This window comes from Sciurus carolinensis, chromosome 14, assembly GCF_902686445.1.
Source record: "Sciurus carolinensis chromosome 14, mSciCar1.2, whole genome shotgun sequence".
In the NCBI taxonomy this organism is placed as follows: Eukaryota; Metazoa; Chordata; class Mammalia; order Rodentia; family Sciuridae; genus Sciurus; species Sciurus carolinensis.
This window is the reverse complement of record NC_062226.1, coordinates 73,688,648-73,716,484: the sequence shown is the minus strand read 5'-3', so window position 1 is coordinate 73,716,484 and position 27,837 is coordinate 73,688,648. Positions and strand designations below refer to the sequence as shown.

Below are 27,837 nucleotides of genomic sequence, written 5' to 3'. Positions count from 1 at the left end.
TCATCAATAAGTGAAAAGTTAATTTAGAAAGGGAGCTGGAATTCAAGTTTAGGTGAAACTCATAGGCAAGGTCAATTCTGTGGGCCTGTGACTTAGGCTATTGGGACCCCACTCACAGAAGAGCCCTGTGCTCAATCTAAGTCTCTATCATTGCCATCTTGAAACTGTTAATAATTGATGTTCTTAATTATTTTTGAAAAGGAGGTCCCCCATTTACATTTTTCACTAGGTTCTGCAAATTATGCAGCTGGTCCTACACAAGGGATGTGTTAAACATAGCTAATAAGTAAACAGGTAGCATATGATACACAGATATAATTGATGTGTTCTATACAGAGTATAGGCAAGTTAATAAACTGTAGTACATACCAAAGAAAGACAAAATAAATATGACAAACAAGAACCTTATGATTACAAAAGGCTGAAAGGAGGAAGTCGTGATCCTGCCACTTTGGGACTGAATACCCGTCTCCACTAACCTGACCCACTCAGTGGAGTCAGTCTCTCCATCTGGTTCTGCTCCTCTCACATGTGCTCTGCCCAAGAAATACAGATGGAACCCATAGCAGTTCCACAGGCCACCTGATGTGCTACTGTTATGGTCAGGTGTACTTGTCCTGTGTCATTCCAACAGAGCAAGTGCCTGTCCTTTTCCCAGGTCACCTTTGCTCTGTGGGCCCCTCTGGAACACCAGTGCTTTTAGCCACATCATCAGCAAGGTGGCAGTGACAGGACAAAATGACACTGGTCACACTCAGGATAGAGCACTGAGATTCTGTTGCCTATGGTCCTGCTCTATCGCCTCTCTATCCCCATCCCTCTAATTGATCCCTTTCTTTCCTCTCATTTCTCAGTGTGTTTAAATGATCTGAATAAACTATGTGATTCTTGAGCCTTGTGAGTTGTTCTCTGAGCCTTTCAGACCTGTGACCCCTGGGAGAGCTTGCCTCTCAGTACACCAGAGACCACCATCACATCCTGGCAATTTTCTACCAGAGAAGTTCAAATCAGCGCTCCATCACTTGTTAGGTATCTGGCAATAAACAAAGTTATATCTTCCTTGAATTAGTATAGAGAGTGATAAATGAAATTGTGAAGTAAAATAATAAGTAACATGCATTAAATGATTACTATGTGCCAGGCAGTATTTTAAGTACTTTATGTCTATTGACTGATTTAATCCTTTCTATAACTCTATGAAGTAGTGCTATCTTTATCCTTACATAGAGTGAGGGCATTGCAGATGAAGAGGTTGAGAAATATGCCTGCAATGTACTGCTTGACACTGTGTATGAACTTATTAAGTAGTTGAAAAATTGGATGTTAATGTTGCATTTTGATGGACAAAATTCAGATGCATTAATTACCTACAGATTCTCCAGTCTTCAGATGAAAAAAATAAAAATCCCTGTATCCTAGATAATGTGATGTGCAAGAACTGAAGGCCTATACTTTGGTTGAGCTATTGTTTAAAAAAATCCCAAACAGTTGAAGTGTGGGTGTTAGTGAGTGTATACACATGTTTAAAAGTCCTCAAGTGGAATCTTTCATTTCTTCACTATATCAGATGAAAGAAAGGCATTTGTGAATCAACATATAAATCGTGATTATTGCTAATAAAAATCTTAAGTTCCAAGAACGCTGGAGAGAAAGGTATAAGGAGAGGAGCCCAGGAAATAGTTTCCCCAAAGTTTTCCCAGATAACTCCAGCAAAGGAAATCAACTGTGGTCTGTTCTCACTTTTCTAGAAATGTATTAGTTCCCATTACCAACAAATATAACAAAATTAAATTTAAAATGAAGGAAGTACTATTTGATGAACAGAGACAGAATAAGAAGGAATGTTGCCTTAATGGCGAGCTGACAGTTTCAAGCACCTGTTAAGTGTAAATGAAATCCTAAGGGTAACTTTCTTGGCTTTACTGGGTGTCTCATTAATAAATCACTAGGCATAGTCAGCCAATGGACAACTCCCAGAAACACTGAGTCAGGGTGCTACAAGAAATTAGAACAGTTAATATATGTTTAAGAGCCAGGTAAACTCTTTCATTACCAGAACAAATAACTAGTTCTTCCCAGGAGCCAATTTCATGAAAAAATATAGTTGGGGTTCTATACCTTAATCTGTGGACTCATGAAATGTCAGAACTGTCCTTTTCCCAAAATAAACATTTCTAAATATCCAGCTCAGTGCTGTTTTTCACCGTTTCTTATTTTAATTGCCATAGAAACATTCCTTCTTTAGATAAATGCTTTATATGGAAGTTTGATGATTTGGATGTGAGGTGTCCCCCTAAAGCTCATGTGTGAGACAATGCAAGAAGGTTCAGAGAAGAAATGATTGGGTTATGAGACCCTTAACCCAATCAGTGAATTAATCACCTGCTGGGATTAATTGACCCATAACTAAAGGCAGGTGGGGTGGGCTTAGGGGAACTAGGGCACTGAGGGTGTGGCTTTGGGGCATATATTTGTATCTGGCAAGTGGGAGTCTCTCTCTCTCTCTGCTTCCTGATTGTCATGTGAGCTGCTTCTCTCTGCCACACTTTTCCACCATGGTGTTCTGCCTTACCTCAAACCCCGAGGAATGGAGCCTGCTGTCCATGGACTTAGACCTCTGAACTTCTTCCTCTACCGTTGTTCTAAGCAGATCTTTTAGTCACAGCAGCGAAAGGTAAGTCTGTTCTGGTTGAAACTGCCATGTGTCCAAGTGGTCCTCCCTTGGAACTCTGCCCTCCTTGGCCTGAACTGATCCCACCAAACCACCTGACCACTGAGGACAACATGTTGAAAATCATGGGCCACAATCTAAACTCTCCACTTTAGAAAGAAACTGAAGGTCCAAAAGGTGAAGTGGAGATAGCTGTGAGATCACAATCAGCTTTCTTCATTTTCAGGACTAAACTTGTTCAACTACAACAAAATAAGGTGGTTGTTCATTTAGATTTAGTCATAAAGACTTTTAATTTACTACACATAACATTCTGATATAGTTAAAGGCTTTGGGTTTCAGGAGGGTAAGAAGTAGACCAGTTATTTTCCACCCAGGTGTTTCATTTCAGCCGTGGTGGCTGCCAGCAGGTTAGAGCTGCCACATTTCACAGGTAGGAAAGATCTAGTCGTCCCCAACTTATGAGTCAAACCCATGAACAAAAAGTAGAATATACTTAATATTTTCATTGATAGCTATTTTTAAGTTAGGTAACTAATTTAAAAATTGGAAATTGGCTTACAGATAAATGGAAGCAGCACCACTATTTCCCTTTTCCTCACTCGTCAATACATGTCCCACCCAGTTTAATAAACTGTTAAAGAACAGCAGAATGTCTTCTGTTTCTCAGCATGGAACACAGTGGTTCTCAGGACTCACCTTTTGTCAGTGACTTTTAGAATAAAAAACAAACATACATATTTTGGGCCAGCACCTGCCCCTCCACCTAGAGATTCTTATTTACTAGGATCAGGACTACATGAATGTGTGGAACTGTGGAACTGCTTATATTAACCATCTTATCACCTCCATCCCTGAGGATACTCCTGTTCCAAGTGGTAGATGTTCTTGGAAAATGTGGAAACAATCCCTGAACCGACCACAGCATCCTCAGAACCACAGTTGCAGCTTTCCTGAAGCTTTACTCCATATACCGTCTTGAAACCCTGACCCTATCTAAAATCTATCTTAGAAGTTTCCAAGTGTTTCAGAAGATAAGTCTTGGAACTCAGATACAGATCCATACCTGTGATCAAAACATCTGTTCCAATAATATTGAGCCTGGTGTCCTGGGTTCCATAGAATTAGCAGAAGCAAAAACTGGAGGCTAATTCTGAGAATAATATAATTCTTAGAAACACTCTCAGAGTAGATTTCTCTGAAAGAAACAAAGGATAAAGGGAAAGCTGACTGACTCCCGTGCCTGAGCAATACTGGGATAGAGGAACCACCTCACTACAAGCCCCACTGGGGGACATGAAGTCATGAAGCTCAAACCAGCATTCAAAAACCCACCAAGGGAGATAAGTCCAGCACTTTACACCAACAGCTTAATCACCATAGAGGCTGACACCAAGAGAATCAGGCTGGCTGTGAATATTAGCACCCCTTTGCCGAGCTGGAAGGCTACAAAGTAGAAACCACTCCTGGCCATGAGGAAGCATCTCCAGACAGTGAGCCTTGCAGACAGGTGAGCAGCCACGGTGTTTTTTCTCTGGGCCTAAATGTGCACTTTCATTCCGCACACTGACTTTGGTTTTGTTGTTGTGATTCACTGTCTTGGTAACATGCCTAGCTTGCTCCCCAGATGCCCTCGTGGGAGGCAGCAAATTCAAATGCCTACAAGGTCCAGCCAACAGAATAAACAAGTGATGTGGATTCCTTGGGAACTCGGCAAACTGAAGCATGAGCGAATGTCTTATGAAAGGGGACAGTCTTTGCTTAGCCCCAGCTGTTATTTTCATATAGTAATACGGGAACCAATCTTCCGCTTGTCCATGAGAAATAGCAGGTGATTTTTTTTTTAATGTAAAATTTCCCACAATTAAAAGTTAGACAAAAAAGAAAAATGACTATTATTTAAAAAACAAAAATGATTAAAATAGCAAATATATTAATTTTGCTATGCTAAAAAAATTAAAAATTAAAGAAAAAGAAACAAAACAAAAAATATGTGGGCCAAATAAAAACTACCTATGTCATTGATTCAGTTGTTGATTCCCATTTTCAACCTCTATCTAGTGCTAGAGCCTTGTATTGCCCTTCTTTTCATGTCAATTCCTATTTCTCCACACTTTTCACAACTCTTTAATTCCTAGACTCCAACCCAGGGCCCCAGAACCTGGAATCTGTCACAAGATTAACCTTAGGGTATGTTTTAAAAGATCTAAGAGTGGTCTGGCCCTGGACTCTGCCAAATTGTCAAGATGCTCTGTACTTCCTTTCGTTGGAACTTCAAAATCTGGTAATTAATGCAGACTGCTACCAACATGTCACCACATCCCCAAGCTCCTAAGGCCTGCCTGTGGCTGGGCCTGCTCCCACTCAGCCCTACGAGATTCCGAACCCTCTCCATTTCTCCTGTCACGCTGTAAGTAACAAGACATTTTCAAGTCTATTCTCAGAAGAAATAATAATTATGATTGGGTTTCCCAGTCAGGTGCTATGTTCTGGAACTATGCTGTGTTTCAAGTGAATTATCTAACTTTATTTTTCCAATAACCTTGCAAATACAATTTTGTAAGAAACCTGAGGTTGGAGTAACTACACATCTCATCCAATTTGGCACAGTCATTGAGTGGATGATCTGAGATTCAACTCAAGTTTGAAGCCTGTATCTACTCTACTATCCTACATGGGAGATATATACAGGAAAGATAGGATCGGGTATTTCTACAAGGGGAGATACTCTTTGATGTTCTTCCTCAATTTTCTGCTTTGAAACCTCACAATATTATCACTTTCCAATTTTACAACTTTGTATATATAGTTACCTGTGACTCCTGCAACATTAATATTTCAAAATATATTTGGAGATTTTAAGGGCCTTTAATATCTCAAAAAAATATTTTAGGGGCCAGCATAGGGCTGCCAAATTTCTATTTTGCCAAGTAAGGATGCTTCTAAACCTATAAGTTAACATCATTATTACTTCATTAAATGAAAATCATTTTAATGTACAGACACACACGTGCACGTGTGCACATACTCACATACATGATTAGTACCCCATGAAACAAGGACTGCTGTTTGCCATTGCCTTCAATCACAATGGATATGTATGTGTGTGTGTACATGGAGTTCCCAGATAATTGTAATTAGTTGCAAAAGTTTTCCAGGGAGAATATTCTTTGGAACTTAGAAAACCTTATTCCATGTAGTAAAACAAAGCTATAATATTATGACTATGAATACTTTGATTATGATTAGATATCAGACCTGAGGATAGCAGAGGATAGATCTAGAATATCTTCAGGTTTATTTCTGGGTTTTTAAAATTTGTTTCATTTTTTTGCATTTTTGGATCTGAGATAACTGAGACTCCAGGAAGTTAATGATTTCCTTAAATAACAAGTTTTTTCAGAGCCAAGATCAGATGTGAATTTTACTGATACCTACTTCAGTTCTTTTATCCATCACCAGAGGTAATAATCACTATACTATCATTTTAACAGCTTATTAGTGAAACAGACTGGGGAGACGATAGTTTTGGAAATTAACCAAAAATGGTTTGTGGAAAAATGATACATGTGGCAAAACTGAAAGATGGAATCATAGTTGTCAACACAGACACATTCTTTTTTACACACCTGGTCTCCCCCAGCCATCCAGGCAAGGGAATATAGTATGATCCTCAAGGGAGAATCCGCTCCCATCCCTCAAAAAAGGGATACTCTTTTGATTTTTGCATGTGAGAAGTTTATGAATCTGTGTGCTCTATGTTTGCAACCATATCAGTAGTCAATTAAGAGTGAAACTGGGTCACTGATGTGTTACCGGGGAATAGCTATTAGCATAACCCTTAATTGGAATCCTATTTATTGTTCTGTTGGCTTAGTATCCTCCCTGTACTTTTATGAGAGCTGTCCCTTGAAAAGATCATTTGAGTCTGGGAACCTACAGAGAAATAAGAGTGTACAACTGCCCACACTTGTAAAATTCAAATACATTATCTCTTTCAGGGAATGGTAATCAATGTATTAAACTAAGAAAACTCCAAATTAAGGAACAGATGTGGCCATAGACATTATAAGACTCTAAACATGAATTTGCTTATAATTGTTCTCAATTTATAATCATTAACCCAGTCTCTCTTGTGATATGGGACATAAGTGTGTTGTATGCACATATGTAAATATGTATACAAACATATAGTGTGCACATATATGTTACATATGCATATATGACTATAACAATTTGAGTGTCATATATATGTGTGTGTGTATATATATATATATATATGTACATATATACAACACTATCTATAAAATATAGGTAATGAAGGGATTTAGGAAATCAGTAACAGGGAAAGTGTTTCTACATACAAAAAGTGGCAACATACTTGAGAACTTCAATTTTCTTCTCCATCTTCCAGGGTTTGCATTTGACAGTAGCAATCGTTTGTCTCTTCTCATCTAACTCTGCCTTCAGTCTTTCCAATTCCTCTGCATCAATTTCCTCTTCTTCTTCCCTATAATGGAAAGAAGAAAACATAAGATTAGGCTTTGCTTGACTTTCACACTTACAAAAACTAATAACAGATACTCAGTCTCCCTGCCCCCTTTCCATAACTCCTCGGTGTACAGTGCTAAGACCCATCAGCACCATAACTCACTCTGAACATTGTTGACTGGGATTCTCATGACTTTAAACAATAGTGGCAAGCTGATGTTCTGCGAGTAAACTGTTATATCCATGGTTTTAACTAGAAAATCTATGGAAAAGATAGTTCTAGATCTACAAAGATATTTCCCTCTCCCTACGTTTCAATAAAAATTTTAAAATTATGATGGATATGTATTTGAAGTGCCCTTAAATTTTTTGTTAGCCCTGTCTCAAGAAAATGAGGGAAAAACTGAAATAGGGAAAAACAAAAATCTATTTCTCAAAGGCAACCTAATCTGTTAATTAAACTCAAAACCTCAATTGATAAAATTCAACTTTTAAGATATTTTGGTGGAAGCGAATCCTTTGAAGACAAGGAATTTAGTCTCTTACCAAGCAAATGAAATGTATCTTCTCTGTGTTCCTAGTATTACAAAAAACATACAGGGTCCAGATAGCGGAGAAAAAATCTAAACATGAGTGACCTGATTTTCACTGGAGGAATTTAATACTGTATTATAGAAATATAATTTTTGATCACAGATTGTTGCAGTTGTTAAGTTATTGTCTCAATTACAAACACAACCTTTTATATTTACCATTGTGGTGTTGGGATTGGGACTCTAAGTCACTTTTTTTGCTTTGGCAGTTGGCTCAATTTTATATTCAGGCAACAGGGGTCACTAGGAAGGGACTCAGTCTTTTCAGTGGCTTCCTGTGTCTCCCCGGGGTTGCTTCCTGTTTGCTCCCTGGGGTGACGCTTCCTCCTTAGCAGTACCTCACTCCAGGAGCTGAAGGGCCTTTCCATAACTGCAGGAGAGTCTAGTGTTCCAGTTCTATTAACACAAGCAGAACAGCTTCATTGCCTCCCCCATAGGGACAGTCCACTGAGAGTCAGCCTCTCTGAGAGCTCTTCATCACTAGGGTTCCTGCGGTACACTTCAGAATTTTCATTTCAGTCTTTCCATTGTTCTTTCAGCCCTTGGCTGACTGCTGCTTCCTGTGTTGTTACCACCATCATTTAGTTCTCTTTTTGCCTTTTCAGTAGACTAGTTAAAAATTATTTTATTTATAACTCCTAACATTCTCTTAAATTCTCTTAAGTTCAATTGTTGACATCGCTCTCCTCACTAGATCCAGACTAATAAAGAAATTGTAGACTCTTCAGTGTTACTCAGAGATATATTTAGTTATTCACTAAGCTTGCGATCAGACAGAGGAATATGATAAAGCTATTTTAAAATCATTAATCATAACACAGGAGGACATATTCATTGTTTTACCGCCCACCCTCGAAAATGACTATGAAATCCTTTCTTTGCTACTAATCCACAGTTTGTAAATGATGACATTTTTATCAAAACAAATTTTTGTATTAACAAAAATTAACCCTCTAAAATAATACTTCCTATTCAAAATTTGTATTTTAAACAATTTAAATATTTTGGTTAGAGTAATGATCCTGTTTCAAGGGACTGGGGTGCTTGCCTCGCATGTGTGAGGCAGTGGGTTCAATCCTCAGCACCATGTAAAAAGTAAACACAATAAAGTTATTTTGTTTATCTATAACTAAAAATTTCTTTTAAAAATCCTGTTTCAAGAGAACTGTGGAAGTATATTCTACTAAGATACAACTCTGGTTGCCAATTTTATAGAACTGCTAATTTTATAAGAACTAATTATTTACTTCTTATAAACTAATTATTTAGTTCTTATAAAATCCTATGTCACTACATAACCTAGGCATAAAATACTTAATTTTTTTTAGTACATCTATATTCATAGTTGTTTATATCTTTCTATTTGCCAATTAGAATCATATGTAGGCTGGTGTGGCTTAGGAGGGAAAATGGGTTTTACTAAAAATAATTTCCCTATAGCTATGTTTATACCAAATTTTACAGATGAGTATTTTACTGAAAACAAAGAAAACTAGAAAAATTAAAAGAAAATGCCAAGAAACTATCAAGAATGGAGTCAATTAGAAAAGAAAAAAAGGTTTAACATTAATAATTTTATTATTTGATTTAATTAAACTCTTAGCTTGCCTACCCTTCTAAAATAGTTCATGATATTTGCATGTAAATACCTAAAAGCTTTACATTACTGAGCTTCCATTAAGAATCATATATAAAACAGCATCCCAATTAATTCAGCACTGTCAAAGAATAAGAGAATGAGCTATTCAATATGTGGATTTACCGTGGTGCCAAAGTATATTTCTCTATATGCTACCTTTCAGAAACAATTTACTAGAAACCTTTCTAATACTAATGTTTTATATGTTTAGCCTATCCAAATTCTCAATCCTTTAAAAATTGTAGGAAGTATCTTTAGTAGCCTCTTTTCTGATTATCCCTGTGAAAATGATTTTTACTGCTCTAAGACTCCACACTACTTGGATTGTACTTCTCTGGAACATAAAATTATTCAAAATAATTTGTGTTTAAGTGGCTTCTCCCTTATTGCATTATGAATTTATGGAGCTGGAGAAATATTTATTGAATAAATGTATATGTATAAAACTTTCTTGAATGACTTTGAGTTATCATCCTGAATCAAAAGGCACTAGAATGTAACAATGCCCTGAAAGATTAATATGTATGGAAAGACATTTATTCCCATACTGAATGATCTCAGACTGGTATATTAATAAAGTCTTTGTTGTTAAGTGTTGATTGCTGCTGGAAGGATCATGCTGTGCTTCACGGTTACATGACTGAAAGATAAGTTACCTTCAAATATGCAAGTAATTAAAATATTACTCTCACCAGTATTACAGGAAAACCACTTTTCTAGAAATCACTCAAAGAAAGGGCTAATTGTATGAAGAAGATATAGCCTACATATGTTTCATCTTCTAAAATTTAGGGCTAATCTGTTCAAGAAAGGCTTTCTATCTTAAGTTTGATTAAACAACAGTTGTTAGGAAAAAGAAGACATAACATGCTGAATTTCTCTCTACTATGAATATATTACTTATTCCCTTAAAATTGGGTCAGGAAAAGCCTGTAATATTATTAGAAATACTCCAAAATGTCTAACAAGGCAGTGTTTTTTTAACTCTTCTCCAAAGATAGTTAGTATTACAACTTTAGTTTTAGTTGGTTTTAAATGTTTTGTTAGTGCAAGAGAAATTCTCTAAGGCATTGCTTGGACATTTAAATAAAAAATAAATGTGCCCTGATTTGCCTACTAATTTTCTTTAAAATATATTGCTAGTACATTTTCTTTTAAAAATGATTCTTACTTTTAAAATAAACAATAGAAAATGGACCCAAAAATATTGATCAGAACAATAGTCATCATAAATAATTGATGATACTATTTGGAATAAGATACAAATTGTGACCATAATACTATAATTTATAAAATCTATGGAAATAAAGCTTGCCTATGTGGAGGAATGGGAAGATAGGGAGGCGCACATGAGTCATTGTGGGCTTCTTAAAATCAAAATAGAGTGGGACTAGCCAAAGAGGCATTGGCATAGCAACAAGATCCAGCTGACTCATGTGGTTCTATTTCCTAGAGGTTGAGCATTTGACATAAGGTTCCTAAGCTAAGGAATTCCTGCCCAGTTTACCTTTCTAGAAGGATTTTTCTCAGACATAAATAAAGAGGAAAAGCAAATTCTGAAACATAGCTGGAATCATGCATACATTTATTAATGATGTTTTCTCAGTGAACTATCACTGAACACATAGACTTTGCTAATATGACATATTACTGCATAACAATAGCATTAACGATTGTAACATGAGGAACTTAAAATTGTGTTATAATTTATTTTTGCAAGGAGAAAAGCTTCTTGAAAAGAAAATACAATGTTATGGTTTGAATGTGAGGTGTTCCCCAAAAGCTCACATGTGAGAAAATGCAGAAAGAAACAGAGGAGAAATGATCGGGTTGTATGAGTCTTAACCCAATTAGTGCATTAATCCTTGATGGTATTAATTGAAGTGGTAGGCTGTGGCTGGAGGAGGTAGGAATTGGGGTGCAACTAGCAGGTATATATTTTGTGTCTGGAGAGTAATGTCTTTTTCTGCTTTCTGATCACAATATGAACTGCTGCTCTCTGCCACCCTCTCCTGCCATGATGTTCAACCTCTTACCTTGAGCCCAGAGGAATGGAGCCAGCCTTCTATGGCCTAAGACCTCTGAAACCTGTGAGCACTCAAATAAACCTTTTCTCTTCTACAATTGTGTTGGTCTGGTCCTTTTAGACACAGTAGCATAAAAGTTGACTAAAACATACAAATAAAAATATCAAAGTCAAGTTTAAAGCAAGTGATGTATTAATACTCAAAGAAGGAAGAGATGGAGTTATGAGAAGGAGGGATACAGAGCAGAAGATAGGAGAACCAACATGTAAAAACTGAAACTAAAACAAAGTAGAAATGGGTGGGGTTGTTTTATTCTAAAAGAAAAAAAATGGTCTATGCTAAGCTTCTCTACCTACCACAATTTTGGGATGGTTGCATTTTACAGCCACTATTTATGAGAAGAAATATAATATAGCTATAATATAAGACACTGGAGTGTCTTGGGAGGATATCTGAGAAAGTTTCTCATCATATTAAGTCCAAAGAGTTTTGGAATTCTACTGCCTATTATGATTCACACAGTCCTATTGCCTTCCAGTAACAGACTAGACTGGCAGTACCCTTTAATCCTTTCCAGGGATCTGATTTCTATCATGGATGTGTTTTATGGGCATACTTTCTCTTCCTACCTGCCACTTGCAAATTTTTCGAAAGCTATGGGTACTAGTCGGCTTTTCATTGCTGTGACAAATACCTGAGAAAAACAACTTAGAAGAGGAGAGATTTATTTTGGCTCATGGTTTCAAAGATGTCAGTCCACCATCAGCTAGCTCCATTATTCTGGACCTGAGGTGCATCAGAACATCATGGTGGAAGGACATGGCAAAGGATAGCTGCTAAGTTCATAGCAGCCATAAAACTGAGAGAGAAAGGAGCCAGGTATAAGAATATTCTTCCACAGCAGACCCTCAAGGAACTACTTCCTTCAACCATGACCCACCTGCCTATAGTTCCCACGACCTCATCCATCCAGTTATCAATGGGTTAATCCACTAATGAAGTCAGGGCCCTTATGATCCCATAACTTCCCCAAAGCTACACCTCTGAATATTGTTGCACTGGAGACTATGAGCTTTTGAGGGACATTCAAAATCCAAACCATAACACCAAGAAAAGAAAATAATTTTCTTGGATTTTTCATAAACATCTTTAAATATATTATTCCATACAAAGTCAGTATTCAGTAAAATGTTGGAACTAAAGGATATTGGGCTATATTATAAAATGAAATGACAACCCCAATCCCCTGTAACAGAGACCAACACACTTTCTTTCTGTCAGTATCCACATGGTTAATATTTAATGCTTTGAGGGCTACATATAATTCTGCCTCATATTCTTTCTTTTTTTTTTTTTTTAATTAATTATGCCTTTAAAACTGTAAAAACCATTCTTAGTTCTTGGACTAGATTTAGCCACAGTATGCCAACCCCTCCTCTACAAGGTAAAGTTATTTGACTCACTCCTTAGGAGTTTTCTACTTAACTTGGATAACAATACATACAATTAATGGAATGATTTTCAAATATTTAAATTAACTATAAATTCTAATGACCTATGACAACTTAAATCTTTCATAAGATAATTTCTCCTAGTCCATTTTTAGTATATATTCATTTTTAAATTTATTTTAATTATTAAAATCCATTTGATTCAGTGAAATAAAATGGCAGGATCAGTTTAAGCTTGTCTTTCTAAAATTAGTTTTAACTACCAACTTTAAGACCGATGTCTTCCTTCAGCGTCAAGTGCTTTGGAATCACTAATGCTTTCAATTATATATCAGGACTAACTTACGCTCCTCTTCTCAACCTCCTCCTCCTTTCTTTTTCTCTTGCCTTCCTTGTTTCCTCATCCTCTGGTTCAGGTATTGGGTCATCCTCTTTGATAACATCTCTGGTCCGTTTCCTCTTTGGTCTCAAGCTCTCTCTTCTAGGTAGCTTATCTTCTTCTTCTTCACCTAAACATAGAAATGAATGATTCAGTGAGCAACATCAAAAAGTGTTCTTTCTCACCACAAAGTTGGTTCTTCCTTTTTTGTAATTAGAGTCACACATTTGAGACCACAACCCAACAATTCATTGCCTAAATAGTTTAAATAAATGTATCTAGATTTTCATTTCCTTTGTAGGTCTTCTATTCAAATATGTGAATATGGGTCCCCAAATATTATTAATTCTTACAGTTCCAGTTTCATTTAATTGGATGACTAGATGACTTTGAGTTTAGTATCGTACCATAATTTCTAAAGCCATGTAAATATGTCCAAGTTTAGAGGTTACCGAGCCAACACAAGTGGTTGAATTATAACCACTATGTGTTAATTACCGCCACTGTCTTAGAACAAAGAATAGGAATCACAAGAAAGTGCTACAAACTAGAATAATTTTAGAGAAATTCAGTCAGCCCTAGGGACACCTTCCAATTTAGATTATCTATGTCCTTTTACTGTTTTCTTTAATTTTTATTTTATTTATTTATTCATTTTTGAGATGGGGAATCTTACTATATTGATCAGATTGGCCTCAAATTCCAAGGTGTTAGGGATTCTCCTGCCTTAGACTCCCAAACAAATAGTCAGGACTACAGATACACACCAACACACCCAGTTTTTCTTCATTTTTAATTCTAAATATTTCTGTCTCCTTTTTCCAAAATATTTCTTGTCCCTTCCCTTAAAAAATAAATGTGGTAGTATACATATTTACTTAATTCACTGGTAAATTCCACCAAACATTTAAAGAAGAATTAAAGTCAATGCTTCTGAAATACTTCAATAAAGCACAGAGGAGGGAGCACTTCCAAACAAATTATATGAGGTTAGCATTACCCTAATGCCAAAGACAAAGATACTACAATAAAAGATAATTTCTTGTACAATATTCCTGGTAAACAAAATGCAAAAATTCTCAAAAAAATACAAATAAAATTAACTAATATAGTAAAGTGATTATACAACACATCCAAGTGGTATTTATCTCTAGGATGTGAGAATTGTTAAACATACAAAAATCAAATAATAGATACTCTACATTAACAGAATGAAGGATAAAATTACAGGGTCTTAGCAATAGATGAAGAAAAAGCATTTAACAAAATTGTACACTTTTATGCAAAAATTTTCAACTAGGAAAAGAAGGAATTTACCTCAACATAATGAAGGCTAAACCCAACAAAATATCCTTGTATTTGATTTTGTTTTATAAGATCAGGAGCAAGGCACAGATGCCTACTCTCAACATAGCACTAAAAGTCCTAAACAGAGAATTAGACAAAAAAAAAAAAAAAAAAAAAAGGAAAATTAGCATTCAGATTGGAAAAGAAAAACAAAATACTTGAAATGAAAATTTGCAGATGGATAGAAATAGATGGCGGACTAGAGGGCGACTGCATCTCATGTCGCTCCAGAACTCACGATTCAAGAAGAGGAGGTATTGACAGACTGGGGACCAACTCAGAGCCACTGGGTGAGTCTCTCCCACTGGGCAAGCCTAGCCAGTCAGGGCGGTAGTCCCAGAACACAGACTGTGGAGAAGAGTTGCTCAGTGAGACTCTCCCATTGGAGAGTTGAACCCAGACAACCGGGAGAGTCGCAGAAGAGGGCTGCCCAGAGAGAGGCTTCCACGCAGAGCTAGGCTCCCCAGGCCCAGGCGGCAGGCCCGTACTGTAGGCAGCTTCTTGGAGGAGGACTGAAAGGAACTTCTTGGAGGAGATCTGCCTAGTGAGACTTCCCCACCTGGTGAATCTTCCCTGCCGGCGAGGCTTTCCCACTGGGCCCAGGCCCAGACCAGCCACGCCCCAGCCTACAGTCTAGTCCCCCTTTGGCTGACCGTCAGTCAACAAGTGGAGGCGCCTCTGCCCACTAACAGGGAATATACCCCCACCTGAAGGCCACCACACCCAGAGGGGCAGCTTCCTTGTGGATCACTGCATTACCACGTTTCTCCAAGACTTCAGGCTACTGAAGGATAGGTGGTGAATTATTGGAAATCTACAGGGACACTCTAAGTCAATAGAGTTTCACTACTAGGGAGGTAGACACCTGACCAATATGAGAAAACAAGGGAAGAAAATGTCCCAAACAAACCTAGATGCTGCATCAATAAAATCCAATGACAGCATGTCAGAAGAAATGTCAGAAAGGGAGTTCAGAATGTACATAATTAAAATAATCAGGGAAGCAACAATGAGATGAAAGAGCAAATGCAGGTTTTGAATGATCACACCAATCAACAGTTAAAAGTTCAACTGCGGGAAGCAAAAGATCATTTCAATAAAGAGATACTGAAAAAAAAAAACAAAACAGAAATCCTTGAAATGAAGGAAACAATAAACCAAATTAAAAACTCCATAGAAAGCATAATGAATAAGATAGAATGCCTGGAAAACAGAACCTCAGACATTGAAGACAAACTATTTAATCTTGAAAAAAAAGTTGACCAAACAGAGAAGATGGTAAGAAATCATGAACATAATCTACAAGAATTATGGGATATCATGAAAAGGCCAAATTTAAGAATTATTGGGATTGAGGAAGGCTTAGAGAAACAAACCAAAGGAATGAACAATCTATTCAATGAAATAATATCAGAAAATTTCCCACATCTGAAGAATGAAATGGAAAATCAAGTATGAGAAGCTTATAGGACTCCAAATATACAAAATTACAACAGACCCACACAAAGGCACATTATAATGAAAATACCTAACATACAAAATAAAGACAGATTTTAAAGGCTGCAAGAGAAAAGAATCAAATTACATTCAGGGGGAAACCAATACAGATATCAGCAGATTTTTCAATACAGACACTAAAAGCTAGAAGGGCCTGGAACAACATTTTTCAAGCTCTGAAAGAAAATGGATACCAACCAAGAATCTTATACCTAGCAAAACTTACCTTCAGATTTGACGATGAAATAAAATCCTTCCATGATAAACAAAAGCTAAAAAAATTTACAAAAAGAAAGCAGGCACTACAGAACATTCTCAGCAAAATATTCCATGAGGAAGAGATGAAAAACAATGATGTAAATCAGCAAAGGGATGAACTACCCTAAAGAAATAGTCAAATAAAAGAGAAACCAAGTCGTGTCAAAAAAAAGAACCAAATGACCGGGAATACAAATCATATCTCAATAATAACCCTGAATGTTAATGGTCTGAACTCATCAATCAAAAGACATAGACTGGCAGATTGGATTAAAAAGAAAGATCCAACAATATGTTGCCTGCAAGAGACTCATCTCATAGAAAGAGATACCCACAGACTAAAGGTGAAAGGATGGGAAAAAACCTACCATACACATGGACTCAGCAAAAAAGCTGGAGTATCCATCCTCATATCAGATAATGTGTACTTCAAGCCAAAGTTAGTCAGAAGGGATAAAGAAGAACATTTCATACTGCTTAAGGGAAACATAAATCAGCAAGACATAACAATCATAATATCTATGCCCCAAACAGTGGCTCATCCATGTACGTCAAACAAATCCTTCTCAATTCCAGAAATCAAGTAGACCACAGCACAATAATACTAGGTGACTTTAATACACCTCTCTCACCACTGGACAGATCTTCCAAACAAAACTTGAACAAAGAAACCATAGATCTCAATAACACAATCACAAATTTAGACTTAACGGACATATATAGAATATACCATCCAACAAAGAGTGAATACACTTTCTTCTCAGCAGCACATGGCTCCTTCTCTTAAATAGACCACAAAGCTACTGTTAACAAATACAAGAAGATAGAGATACTACCTTGTATTCTATCACATCATAGTGGATTGAAACTAGAAATAAATGACAGAATAAAAAACAGAAACTACTCCAACACCTGGAAATTAAATAATATGCTACTGAAAGATGAATGGATAACAGAAGACATTGGGGAGAAATAAAAAAATTCTTAGAGGTAAACAAGGACAAAGATACAACATATCAAAATCTCTGGGACACTATGAAAGCAGTACTTAGAGGAAAATTTATTCCATGGAGCACATTCAATAAAAGAAGAAAAAAATCAACAAATAAACAACCTAACACTACAGCTCAAAGCCTTAGAAAAAAAAGAACAGAGCAACACCAAAAGTAGTAGAATATAGGAAATAGTTAAAATCAGAGCTGAAATAAATGAAATTGAAACAAAGAAACAATCAAAAAAATTGACAAAATAAAAAGTTGTTTTTTTGAAAAAATAAACAAAATTGATAAACTCTTAACCACACTAACAAAGAGGAGAGAGAACACTCAAATTACTAAAATCCATGAGGAAAAAGGAAATATCACAACAGACATGACTGAAATACAAAATATAATTACAAGCTATTTTGAAAATCTATACTCCAACAAAACAGAAAATTTAGAAGACATCAACAGGTTTCTAGAGACATATGAATTACCTAAACTGAACCACGAGGACATACACAATTTAAATAGATCAATTTCAAGTAATGAAATAAAAGAAGTCATCAAAAGCCTACCAACAAACAAAAGTCCGGGACCAGATGGGTTCTCAGCCAAGTTCTACAAACCCTTTAAAAGAAGAGCTCATTCTAATACTTCTCAAAGTATTCCAGAAAATAGAAGAGGAGGGAACCCTCCCAAACTCATTTTACGAAGCCAATATCACCCTCATACATAAATCAGACAGAGACACATCGAGGAAAGAAAATTTCAGACCAATATCCTTAATGAACATTGATGCAAAAATTCTCAACAAAATTTTAGCAAATCGCATATGAAAATATATTAAAAAGAAAGTGCACCACGATCAAGTGGGTTTTATCCCAGGGATGCAAGGTTGGTTCAACATCAGGAAATCAATAAATGTAATTCACCGAATCAACAGACTTAAAGTCAAGAATCACATGATTATTTCGATAGATGCAGAAAAAGCATTTGATAAAATACAGCACCCCTTCATGCTCAAAACACTAGAAAATATCGGGATAGTGGGAACATTCCTTAACATTGTAAAGGCTATCTACGCTAAGCCCATGGCCAATATCATTCTAAATGGTGAAAAACTGAAAGCATCCCCCCTACAAACTGGAACAAGGCAGGGCTGCCCTCTTTCACCACTTCTATTCAACATTGTCCTTGAAACTCTAGCCAGCACAATTAGACAGACCAAAGAAATTAAAGGGATACGAATAGGAAAAGAAGAACTCAAACTATCCCTATTTGCTGATGACATGATTCTATATTTAGAGAAACTGGGAAATTCCACAAGAAAACTTTTAGAACTCATAAGTGAATTCAGTAAAGTAGCAGGATATAAGATCAATGCTCATAAATCTAATGCATTTTTATACATATGTGATGAATCCTCAGAAAGAGAAGTTAGGAAAACTACGCCATTCACGATAGCCTCGAAAAAAAATAAAATACTTGGGAATCAATCTAACAAAAGAGGTGAAAGACCTCTACAATGAGAACTATAGAATACTAAAGAAAGAAATTAAAGAAAACCTTAGAAGATGGAAAGATCTCCCATGTTCTTGGATAGGAAGAATTAATATTGTCAAAATGACCATACTACCAAAAGTGCTATACAGATTCAATGCAATTCCAATGAAAAGTCCAATGACATACCTCACAGAAATAGAGCAAGCAATCATGAAATTCATCTGGAAGAATAAGAAACCCAGAATAGCTAAAGCAATCCTTAGCAGGAAGAGTGAAAGCAGGGGGTATCACAACACCAGAACGTCAACTATACTACAAAGCAATAGTAACAAAAATGGCATGGTATTGGCACCAAAATAGACAGGTAGATCAGTGGTACAGAATAGAGGACACAGACACAAACCCAAATAAATACAATTTTCTCATACTAGACAAAAGTGCCAAAAATATGCAATGGAGAAAAGATAGCCTCTTCAACAAATGGTGCTGGGAAAACTGGAAAACCATATGCAACAGAATGAAACTAAACCCCTATCTCTCACCCTGCACAAAACTCACCTCAAAATGGATCAAGGACCTTGGAATCAGACAAGAGAACTTGTATCTTAAAGAAGAAAAAGTAGGTCCAAATCTTCAACATGTTGGCTTAGATCAGACTTCCTTAACAGGACTCCCATAGCACAAGAAATAAAAGCAAGAATCAATAACTGGGATAGATTCAAACTAAAAAGCTTTCTCTCAGCAAAGGAAACTATCAGCAATGTGAAGAGAGAATCTACAGAGTGGGAGAAAATCTTTGCCACTCATACTTCAGATAGAGCACTAATTTCCAGAATATATAAAGAACTCAAAAAACTCTACACCAAGAATATAAATAATCCAATCAACAAATTGGCTAAGGAAATGAACAGACACTTCACAGTAGAAGATCTACAAGCAATCAACAGATATATAGCATCTCTAGTAATAAGAGAAATGCAAATCAAAACTACCCTAAGATTCCATCTCACCCCAATTAGAATGGCAATTATCAAGAATACAAGCAACAATAGGTGTTGGTGAGGATGTGGGGAAAAAGGTACACTTATATTGCTGGGGTTGCAAATTAGTGCAGCCACTCTGGAAAGCAGTGTGGAGATTCCTTAGAAAACTTGGAATGGAAGCACCATTTGATCCAGGTATTCCACTCCTAGGCGTATACCCAAAGGACTTAAAATCAGCATACTACAGTGATGCAGCCACATCAATGTTCAGAGCTGTTCAATTCACAATAGCCAGATTGTGGAACCAAACTAGATGCCCTTCAATAGATGAATTATAAAGAAACGGTAGCATATATATACAATGGAATATAACTCAGCCATAAAGAATGATAAAATTATGGCATTTGCAGGCAAATGGATGAAATTGGAGAATATCATGCCAAGTTAGATAAGCCGATCTCAAAAAACCAACGGGCGAATGATCTCGCTGATAGGCTGATGATGATACATAATGGGGGGTGGGAGGGGGGCAAGAATGGAGGAAGGAGGAACTGTATAGAGGGAAAAGAGGGGTGGGAGGGGGTGGGGGGAAGGAAATAAATAACAGAATGACTCAAACACCATTACCCTATGTAAATGTATTATTACACAAATGGTATGCTTCTACTTCATTGTATTATTACACAAATGGTATGCTTCAGAGAAACAAGTTGTACCCCATTTGTTTACAATTTAAAAAAAAGAAACTGAACTGCCAGTCAGAACTTTTATGTGGACAAAACTATTGGTTTTGATGCATCTCAATGAATCACTGTTTAAGTCCAAAAAAAAAAAAATTTGCAGATGAAGATTTCACAAAAATCTATTACAATAATTGAGCTTGTTAAAATTGCAGCATGCAAAGCAATACACAAATATTGTTGCTTTTCTACACACTAACCATGAACAATCTGAAAAGCAAATTAGTGAAGGAATTCCATTCATAATAACATGAAAAAGAATAAAATACTTAGGAAGAGCTTAACCAATGAGGTTCAGTTTATGCTTCTAATTTAAATACTTATATACTGGAAACTATAAAATGTTGATGAATCAAATTAAAGATGACACAAATAAATAGAAAGATATACCATGTTCATGAATTGAAAGAGCTAATATTATAAAAATGTTAATACTCCTCAAAAATTCAACACAATCCCAATTAAAATCTGTCACTTTTTTTACAGAAATAGAATAAAATTCTTAAAGTTTATATGAAACTATAAATGATCCCAAATAGTCAAAACAATTTTGATTAAGAATTACAAAGATAGAAGCATTATACCACCTGATATAAAAATAAATTACAAATATCTAATAGTAAAAACAAATTGCTGCTGACATTTTCAAAAACATACATATAAATCAATAGAACAGAGCAGAGAGCCCCAAAATAAATTCATGTATATAAGAAGATTGTGAGGAATACACAAAAAGGAAATAATGATTTCTTCAACATATGGTGTTGGAGAAACTAGATATCTATATACAAAAAAATTAAATTAGATGCTTATTTTATATTATACACAAATATCAAGTAGAAATATCTTAAAGATTTAAATGTAAGACATGAAATAGTAGAATTCCAAAAAGAATTCATAGGGGAATATGATATTGGTTTTTGTAAGGATTTCTTGGACATAACATAATAAGTACAGGCAACAAAAACAAATATAGGCAAATAGGACCTCACCTGACTAAAGTGCACACCAAGTGCAGAGTGAAAGTGTGAAAGTGCCTTTTCAAGAGTGAAAAGGTAACCTATAGCATGGGAGTAAATATTTGCAAACCGTACATCTGATAAGGGATTAATATTTAAAATACACAAGGGTTCATGTAATTAATAGAGTAAAAATAAGAGTAATAGCCCATTATTTTAATATAGGCAAGAGTCTTTTTTTTTTTTTTTTTTGGTGGGTGCTGGGGATCGAACCCAGGGCCTCATGCTTGCAAGGCAAGCACTCTACCAACTGAGCTATATCCCCAGCTAGGCAAGAGTCTTGAATAGAAGTTACTCTAAAGAAAAAATACAAAGGACCAACTGGTATTAAAAGATGTTCAACATCATTAACCATGAGGAAATGCAAATCAAAACCACAATGAGATATCAGTTTACATGTTTTAGAATGGCTATTATCAAAAACACAAAGTACAAAAAAAAAATGGAGAAATTGAACACTCATGTAACATTAATGGCAAAACAAAATGGTGCAACCAGTATGGAAAAGAATATGGAAGGTCCTCAAAAAAACTGAAAAAAAAAAAAAGTATCATATGATCCATCAATTATTCATGCAAAAGAATTGAAATCAGAATCTCAAAGAGATATTATCATTCCCATATTGCTTGTATCACTAATCACAATAGCCAAGCTATAGAACCAACCTAAATCATGATCAATAGATACATGAATAAAGAAAATGTAGTATATGCATACAAAGTAATATTCAGATTTAAAATACAGGAAATTCTACTCTAAGTAATAATGTGGATGAACTTTGCAGATATTATACCATGTGAAGTAAGTCAGTCACAGGACAAGTTGTGTATGATTACACAGATATGAGGGATCTAAATTACTTAAACTCAGAAGCAGAGAAGGGAATCGTGGTTCCTTGGACCAAGGAAGAAAAGGAAAAGGGAAGCTATTGATCAATAGAAATAAATTTGCAATTATCCAAGAAAAATAAGTTCTTAAGGATCTGCTATAAGTCACTGTGCCTGTACAAATCAGTCATCTGTATTCTTGTGTTATACATCCATGGATTTAATCCCAGATTGAAAATATTCGGAAAAATAACTGCTTTTACTGAATGTGTACGAACTTTTTTCCTGTTGTTATTCATAAATGACAGGGTATAACAACTATGTCCAGGGTATAACAACTACATTATATTAGGTATGATAAGTAATCTGAAGATGATTTAAAGTATAAGAAAGATGTGTATAAGTTATGTGAAAATACTATGCCATTTTATAAAAGGGACTTGGGCATCTGAGGATGTTAGCATCCACAGGGTTCCTGGAACTAATTCAGGTACTGAGCACCATAGTTAACAAAACTGTATTGTAAACTTAAAATTATTTTTAAGAAGATAGATCTCATATCATGTGTTCTTACAATTAAAATAAAAGATATTGAAAATTTATTAACCTATTTGACCTAATTGTCATTTATAGAAAGTCTACCTAACACACCAAAACACACATTCAGGGCACATTGAACATTCACCAGAATAAATCATATTCTGGCCCATGAACAAGTGTTAGTACATTTAAGGTTGGTCATCTTTTAAGGCATTATTTCAACCACAGTAGGATACATTTTGAAGGAGCCGTTAAGAAAATTTTAAAGGGTAATGCTAGGTGGGTGAGGGAGATGGAATTCAGAAATAAATTTGCTTGAAATCATTAAAAAAAAAAAACTGAACTGTTAAACTTGCATGATTTTACCCATGGGCGAAATATACATCAGTTAATGAATTATTATTTAGAAACAAAAATCTGTCTTTAAAACTTTATCTAGATTCAAAATTTTAAATTCTAAAAAGTGAATGTTTTATGTTTACCTACTAAATGCAGACTTGTGTGCAATGCTGCCTTTTGGAATGGGCTTGGTTTTCTACTTAGGTCATGGCACCAGGATCTAAGTGAGATTATGGGCTGTTTTCATTTAGGAGACACCTACATAATCAAAATAATCAGTATGGTGAATATTCATTGGCTTCCATGCTGTACTCTGTGTATTGAACTAATAGCTCCAGAGTCCTCTAATTGAAGTCTTCTTTAGAGTTGTTCTGTTTCATTTTTTTTTTTTTTTTCCAAAATCAAAGCTTTTGCTTATATAATGGTCAATGGTCTTTCTCATGTTCCAGTCCATGAACTGTCTGGGTACCTGGAAAGGGGTCACAATTCATGCTCTTGAGCTGAGCCAACACAAGTAAAACACAGAGCAATTTGGACACAATAACCATGAATTTGGTATAAAAAAATACTCTTTTATTTTAATTGAACCACCTGGTCAGTTCATTCAAAATAGCCAATCTGTTCTATTGTAGAGAGTCAGTCTTGGAGAAAACATTTTGCAGACAAAGGCTTTTCCAGGGAAAAGAGGAGAGAAATAAAAAAGCAGAATGTTGTGGACTACCATCTACTTGATTAAGGTCAAATTATAAACTGGGTAGATGTGGATGTGTACCAACTGAACAGAACCTAGAGTGAGGGTCTGTTTGCTGGGCTTATCCCTTTTGTGAGACCATCAGAAACCACTCACACTCACTCCTGTCCTTATATGTGACGGTTCAAGCCCACAGATGACAGGATGACCCCTGAATTTATTGCTATCCACAAGAAACACATCCCAGATGGGTTTATCCCTGCTTACTTGAGCTTTCCTCGGTATCATCTTCTTTTTCTTCCACTTGAATTTTCACTGTTGAAGAAAGAACAAAAGCATAGCAGTTATTTAAATGCCTGTATGAGTGTTTGTAAAAGGTTCTTACTTTTATTATTTTCATTGTTAATGTTTTTGTACAGTTAATAAAAACATCTTTAGTTCACTTGTCAAAATGCACATTATTTGTTAAATATGGATAGTACAGCATCTATACAACACTGAAGATTCATTTCATTGCCTGCAGCGATTTGCAAAACACGCTGGCTATAAGCCTATCAGCTCAATACAAAATAACTTCAATGAAAACAAATTCTATATTACAATAGGTACATTGGGGACTATTGGTTCATTTCATTTTATGAGAAATTGAATTGTTAGCAAAGCTATATCCACATGCCCAAACAAACTAGGTTATCATAACCAAATTAATTACTTAAAATAGAAAACAATTCATTCCAACCAGTTTCACCAAGCATCAAAAATGCTTAAAGTCTGATCTTTCCTATTTCATATATTCATACAGGTATTATATTGATATAGCTTCAATTTGCCAGCACATGATTCACCTTGACAGTGTGAAAACTGGTGATTTTATAGTTCAATATAAGACAACTTCTGCTTATTATTACCCCAAACTTGTACAGTATTTTGTTTTCTGTTTTGCTTCATTTTTGTAAAGGAACATATAGGTTTTACAAAAATGTTAGTGGTATAGTAACATGATAAAAAACATACTAATTGGCAGATTTATTTCCCTAATGTTTTTACTAATGTCAACCTAATATGCATTGGTCACAGTTTTAGTAAGTCACCCAGAGACAGAGCTCTATGACTTGACTTGATGAAAAATGAAAAGTATACCATTCCTTAAAAAACAAAGTCTAAACTGGATGCAGTGGCTCACATCTGTAATCCCAGCTACATGGGAGGCTAAGGCAGACAGATTACAAGTTAAGGTCAGCCTGGGCAACTTAGGGAGACCATGTCTCAAAATAAAAAAAATAAAATGTGAAGGGCTCAGGATGTAGCTCACTGGTAGAGCACCAATGGATCCAATCATCAGCACCACATCACACACACACAAACACACACACACACACACACACACACAGTTTATTAACTTACTATAATATATTAATTTTATTAATTTTTATATAACATAGAATGACATAAATCCAAAAAAGCGAAGATGACAATGTTACTGTGAGTGGATGAAACAATCTCTAGTTTTATTTTTGCTTTAGCACTGTCAAAGGTCATTATTCAGAAACTGATAGGCATATGGAAAATGCACCACATGCCAAGAGTGTAAACTCCACTCACAAAGCAGATTATTATAAAAAGCACTTTTTGCTTTCAAACAGTATTTTCATAAAAATTTTTAGGATATGCAAAAATGTTATCACTCAACATCAGTCTTAGAATGTGAAAATAAATGATTTTTTGTTCAGAATGGACATACGCCCTCTGTTGCTAGCGGTAACTGGATCTACACAGGACAAAGAGTTTTGTCACTACTGAGAGTTTGCAGTAATGAAGGCAGACACTTCTAAGAAGATATTCTCCATTCTACAATAGGTCATGCTCTCTTATCTGCAATTAATGCCACCACCAAGCTTCAAAGAATTCCTGGGAAGGCATTTTAATATCAGATTAGCCTTGGAGCATAATCTTATCAGTATGTACAATATAGGAAGAGCTGAGGACAAAGAGCAAATACTAACCCCCAGCCTGTTCTGCAACACAACTAACCAAAGCATTTTTTTTAAACTGCACAATTTATTATGCTGATTTGTAATGATTGAGTCATTGGAACATGACTAAATAAAATAGGAAAAACTACTAAATGAACAAAAATATAAGGACATTTTTCAGTAGGATCATATGTCAAACAAAAGCAGCAGAAGAAAATGTCTCTAGCCATGGAGATGAGAAAGAACTGTTTTCTCTAATGACCAAGTGAAAGAAAAAGCCAGGTCGGAGTCATGGATCATCTTCTCTGGTACAAATAGAATAAAAATTTAAAATTCATAAGAAAGACATCCCTGTGGTATCATGTAGAGAACTAAGAAAGAGCTGTGATTTCTAAGTGGTACAAGAAGTGTATTGCAGGAACAGCCCATTCCCTCCTTTTGAGTTCATGTTCCCGAGTGATGCTGCTCTGGGCACGATCATCACCATATTCTCATCAGTGCCTTCTTAGTTTGGTAGCATTCCTTTGTCTGGCCAAGAAAAAGTCATTTTTATGCTCATTGGAATAATAACCGTTTTGTTCTTTATTCAAACCTCAGCTAAAGCATCATCAGCATCAAACAATGAATAGGGGTACTGTGACTGAGAGATTTAAGACTCCATTAAAATCCTCAGACCAAGCTTGATTGGAATAGAATAGTATTTTGCCTGAAAAGTAAATATCAACACTGGTCTGTATTTCCTTCAACTCAAAGCAATGCTGAAGAAACAAGCTCAGCATCTTTTCCAAGGCAAAAGCCTGTGCAAAAGACAAACTCAGCTGCAGATTGTCTTTCCTTTCTTGGACAATTTTTAAGATGGCCTGTTGCCATGCCTTCTCTTCGCAATCCCTAGTAGCTTATTCCCAATCATGTGACCCCCTCATGCTTTGGCTGTTTCCCAAGGCCTATTGATCTTATAATTTAAAAATAACCCTTCTCTCCTGGGAGTGACTGGAGGTCAGTGAAACGAGAGGAGAGGGAGGTCTGTCAAGAAGTTGGAGGCTGCAAGCAAAACTGCACTGCAGCATGTGTGCTTACTAGAACATGCAGTGGGTGAAGTGAACTCCTGGGCAACCCGGATCTGTAGTTCAGGCCAATAGATGCAAGAATTAAAAACTATAAAAAGCAACAGCAGCAACATGTTACAGTTCAGAGGCACTGAAGGTATTCAGAAAAGTGGATGTTGTTCTGGACTTTCGTATTTAATCTATAGTGCTGAAAGTAGTTCGTGTTTCTTCAGGGTCGCAGAGCGAGCCAGTGGCCAGAGGAGTTGAACCATACTGCCTACTCCTCTGACCCATGTTTAGCTCTTTTTTTTTGCAGTGCTGGGGATTGAACCGAGGGTCTTGTGCTTCTTGTGCTTGCAAGGCAAGCACTCTACCAACTGAGCTATCTCCCCAGCCCCCCACATTTAGCTCTTAAAGCAATGTTTGTGGCACCAGATTATTATCTTGGAAACTGAAAATTCATTTATTCAATTATCAATTATGTACAACCACAAAAATGTACAGGGATAGGAGTTTGTAGACTGTCAAATTACCCTTGTGTTTAAGGAGACTTGCTAGTTGATACAAAAGAATGACTTTATAACAGTGAGATTAGAGATTAGGTAAAAATATCCAGTTTATTTGGGGCAATAGCAGCAATAGTTTTGGTATGTTTATTAGACTTTTCTGCGTTTTTCTTCTCAGAGTTACTTTGTGTGTATGAATAAATACTAACATCAGTCTCTTTTGTTTAAGTGGGGTGTCATTTGCTTCTGACTAAACTGAATGTTAGCTAATGAACCCATGTCATCAGTATGGGGAGTAATGTGTAAGAAAAAGAGGAATCAGAAAATCCTCACG

At 35.9% G+C, this 27,837-nt stretch overlaps 1 protein-coding gene and 1 non-coding gene across 2 annotated transcripts in view; both read right to left on the bottom strand.

The window, feature by feature from the left end:
- The window catches only part of Tmc1 (transmembrane channel like 1), a 127,601-nt gene extending 102,084 nt beyond the window's left edge, over positions 1 to 25,517 (bottom strand). The window contains exons 1-4 of the mRNA XM_047524024.1: positions 25,460 to 25,517; positions 24,246 to 24,293; positions 13,219 to 13,381; positions 7,053 to 7,181 (exon numbers count right to left, since the gene is read on the bottom strand). Of these exons, the coding sequence (XP_047379980.1) occupies positions 7,053 to 7,181; positions 13,219 to 13,381; positions 24,246 to 24,293; positions 25,460 to 25,517 (398 nt within the window). The remainder of the gene's footprint in view (positions 1 to 7,052; positions 7,182 to 13,218; positions 13,382 to 24,245; positions 24,294 to 25,459) is intronic.
- Trnaa-ugc (transfer RNA alanine (anticodon UGC)) lies at positions 21,773 to 21,846 on the bottom strand. The gene has a single exon. It is a non-coding gene; the product is annotated as a tRNA-Ala (tRNA).
- Positions 25,518 to 27,837: the final 2,320 nt, after the last annotated feature.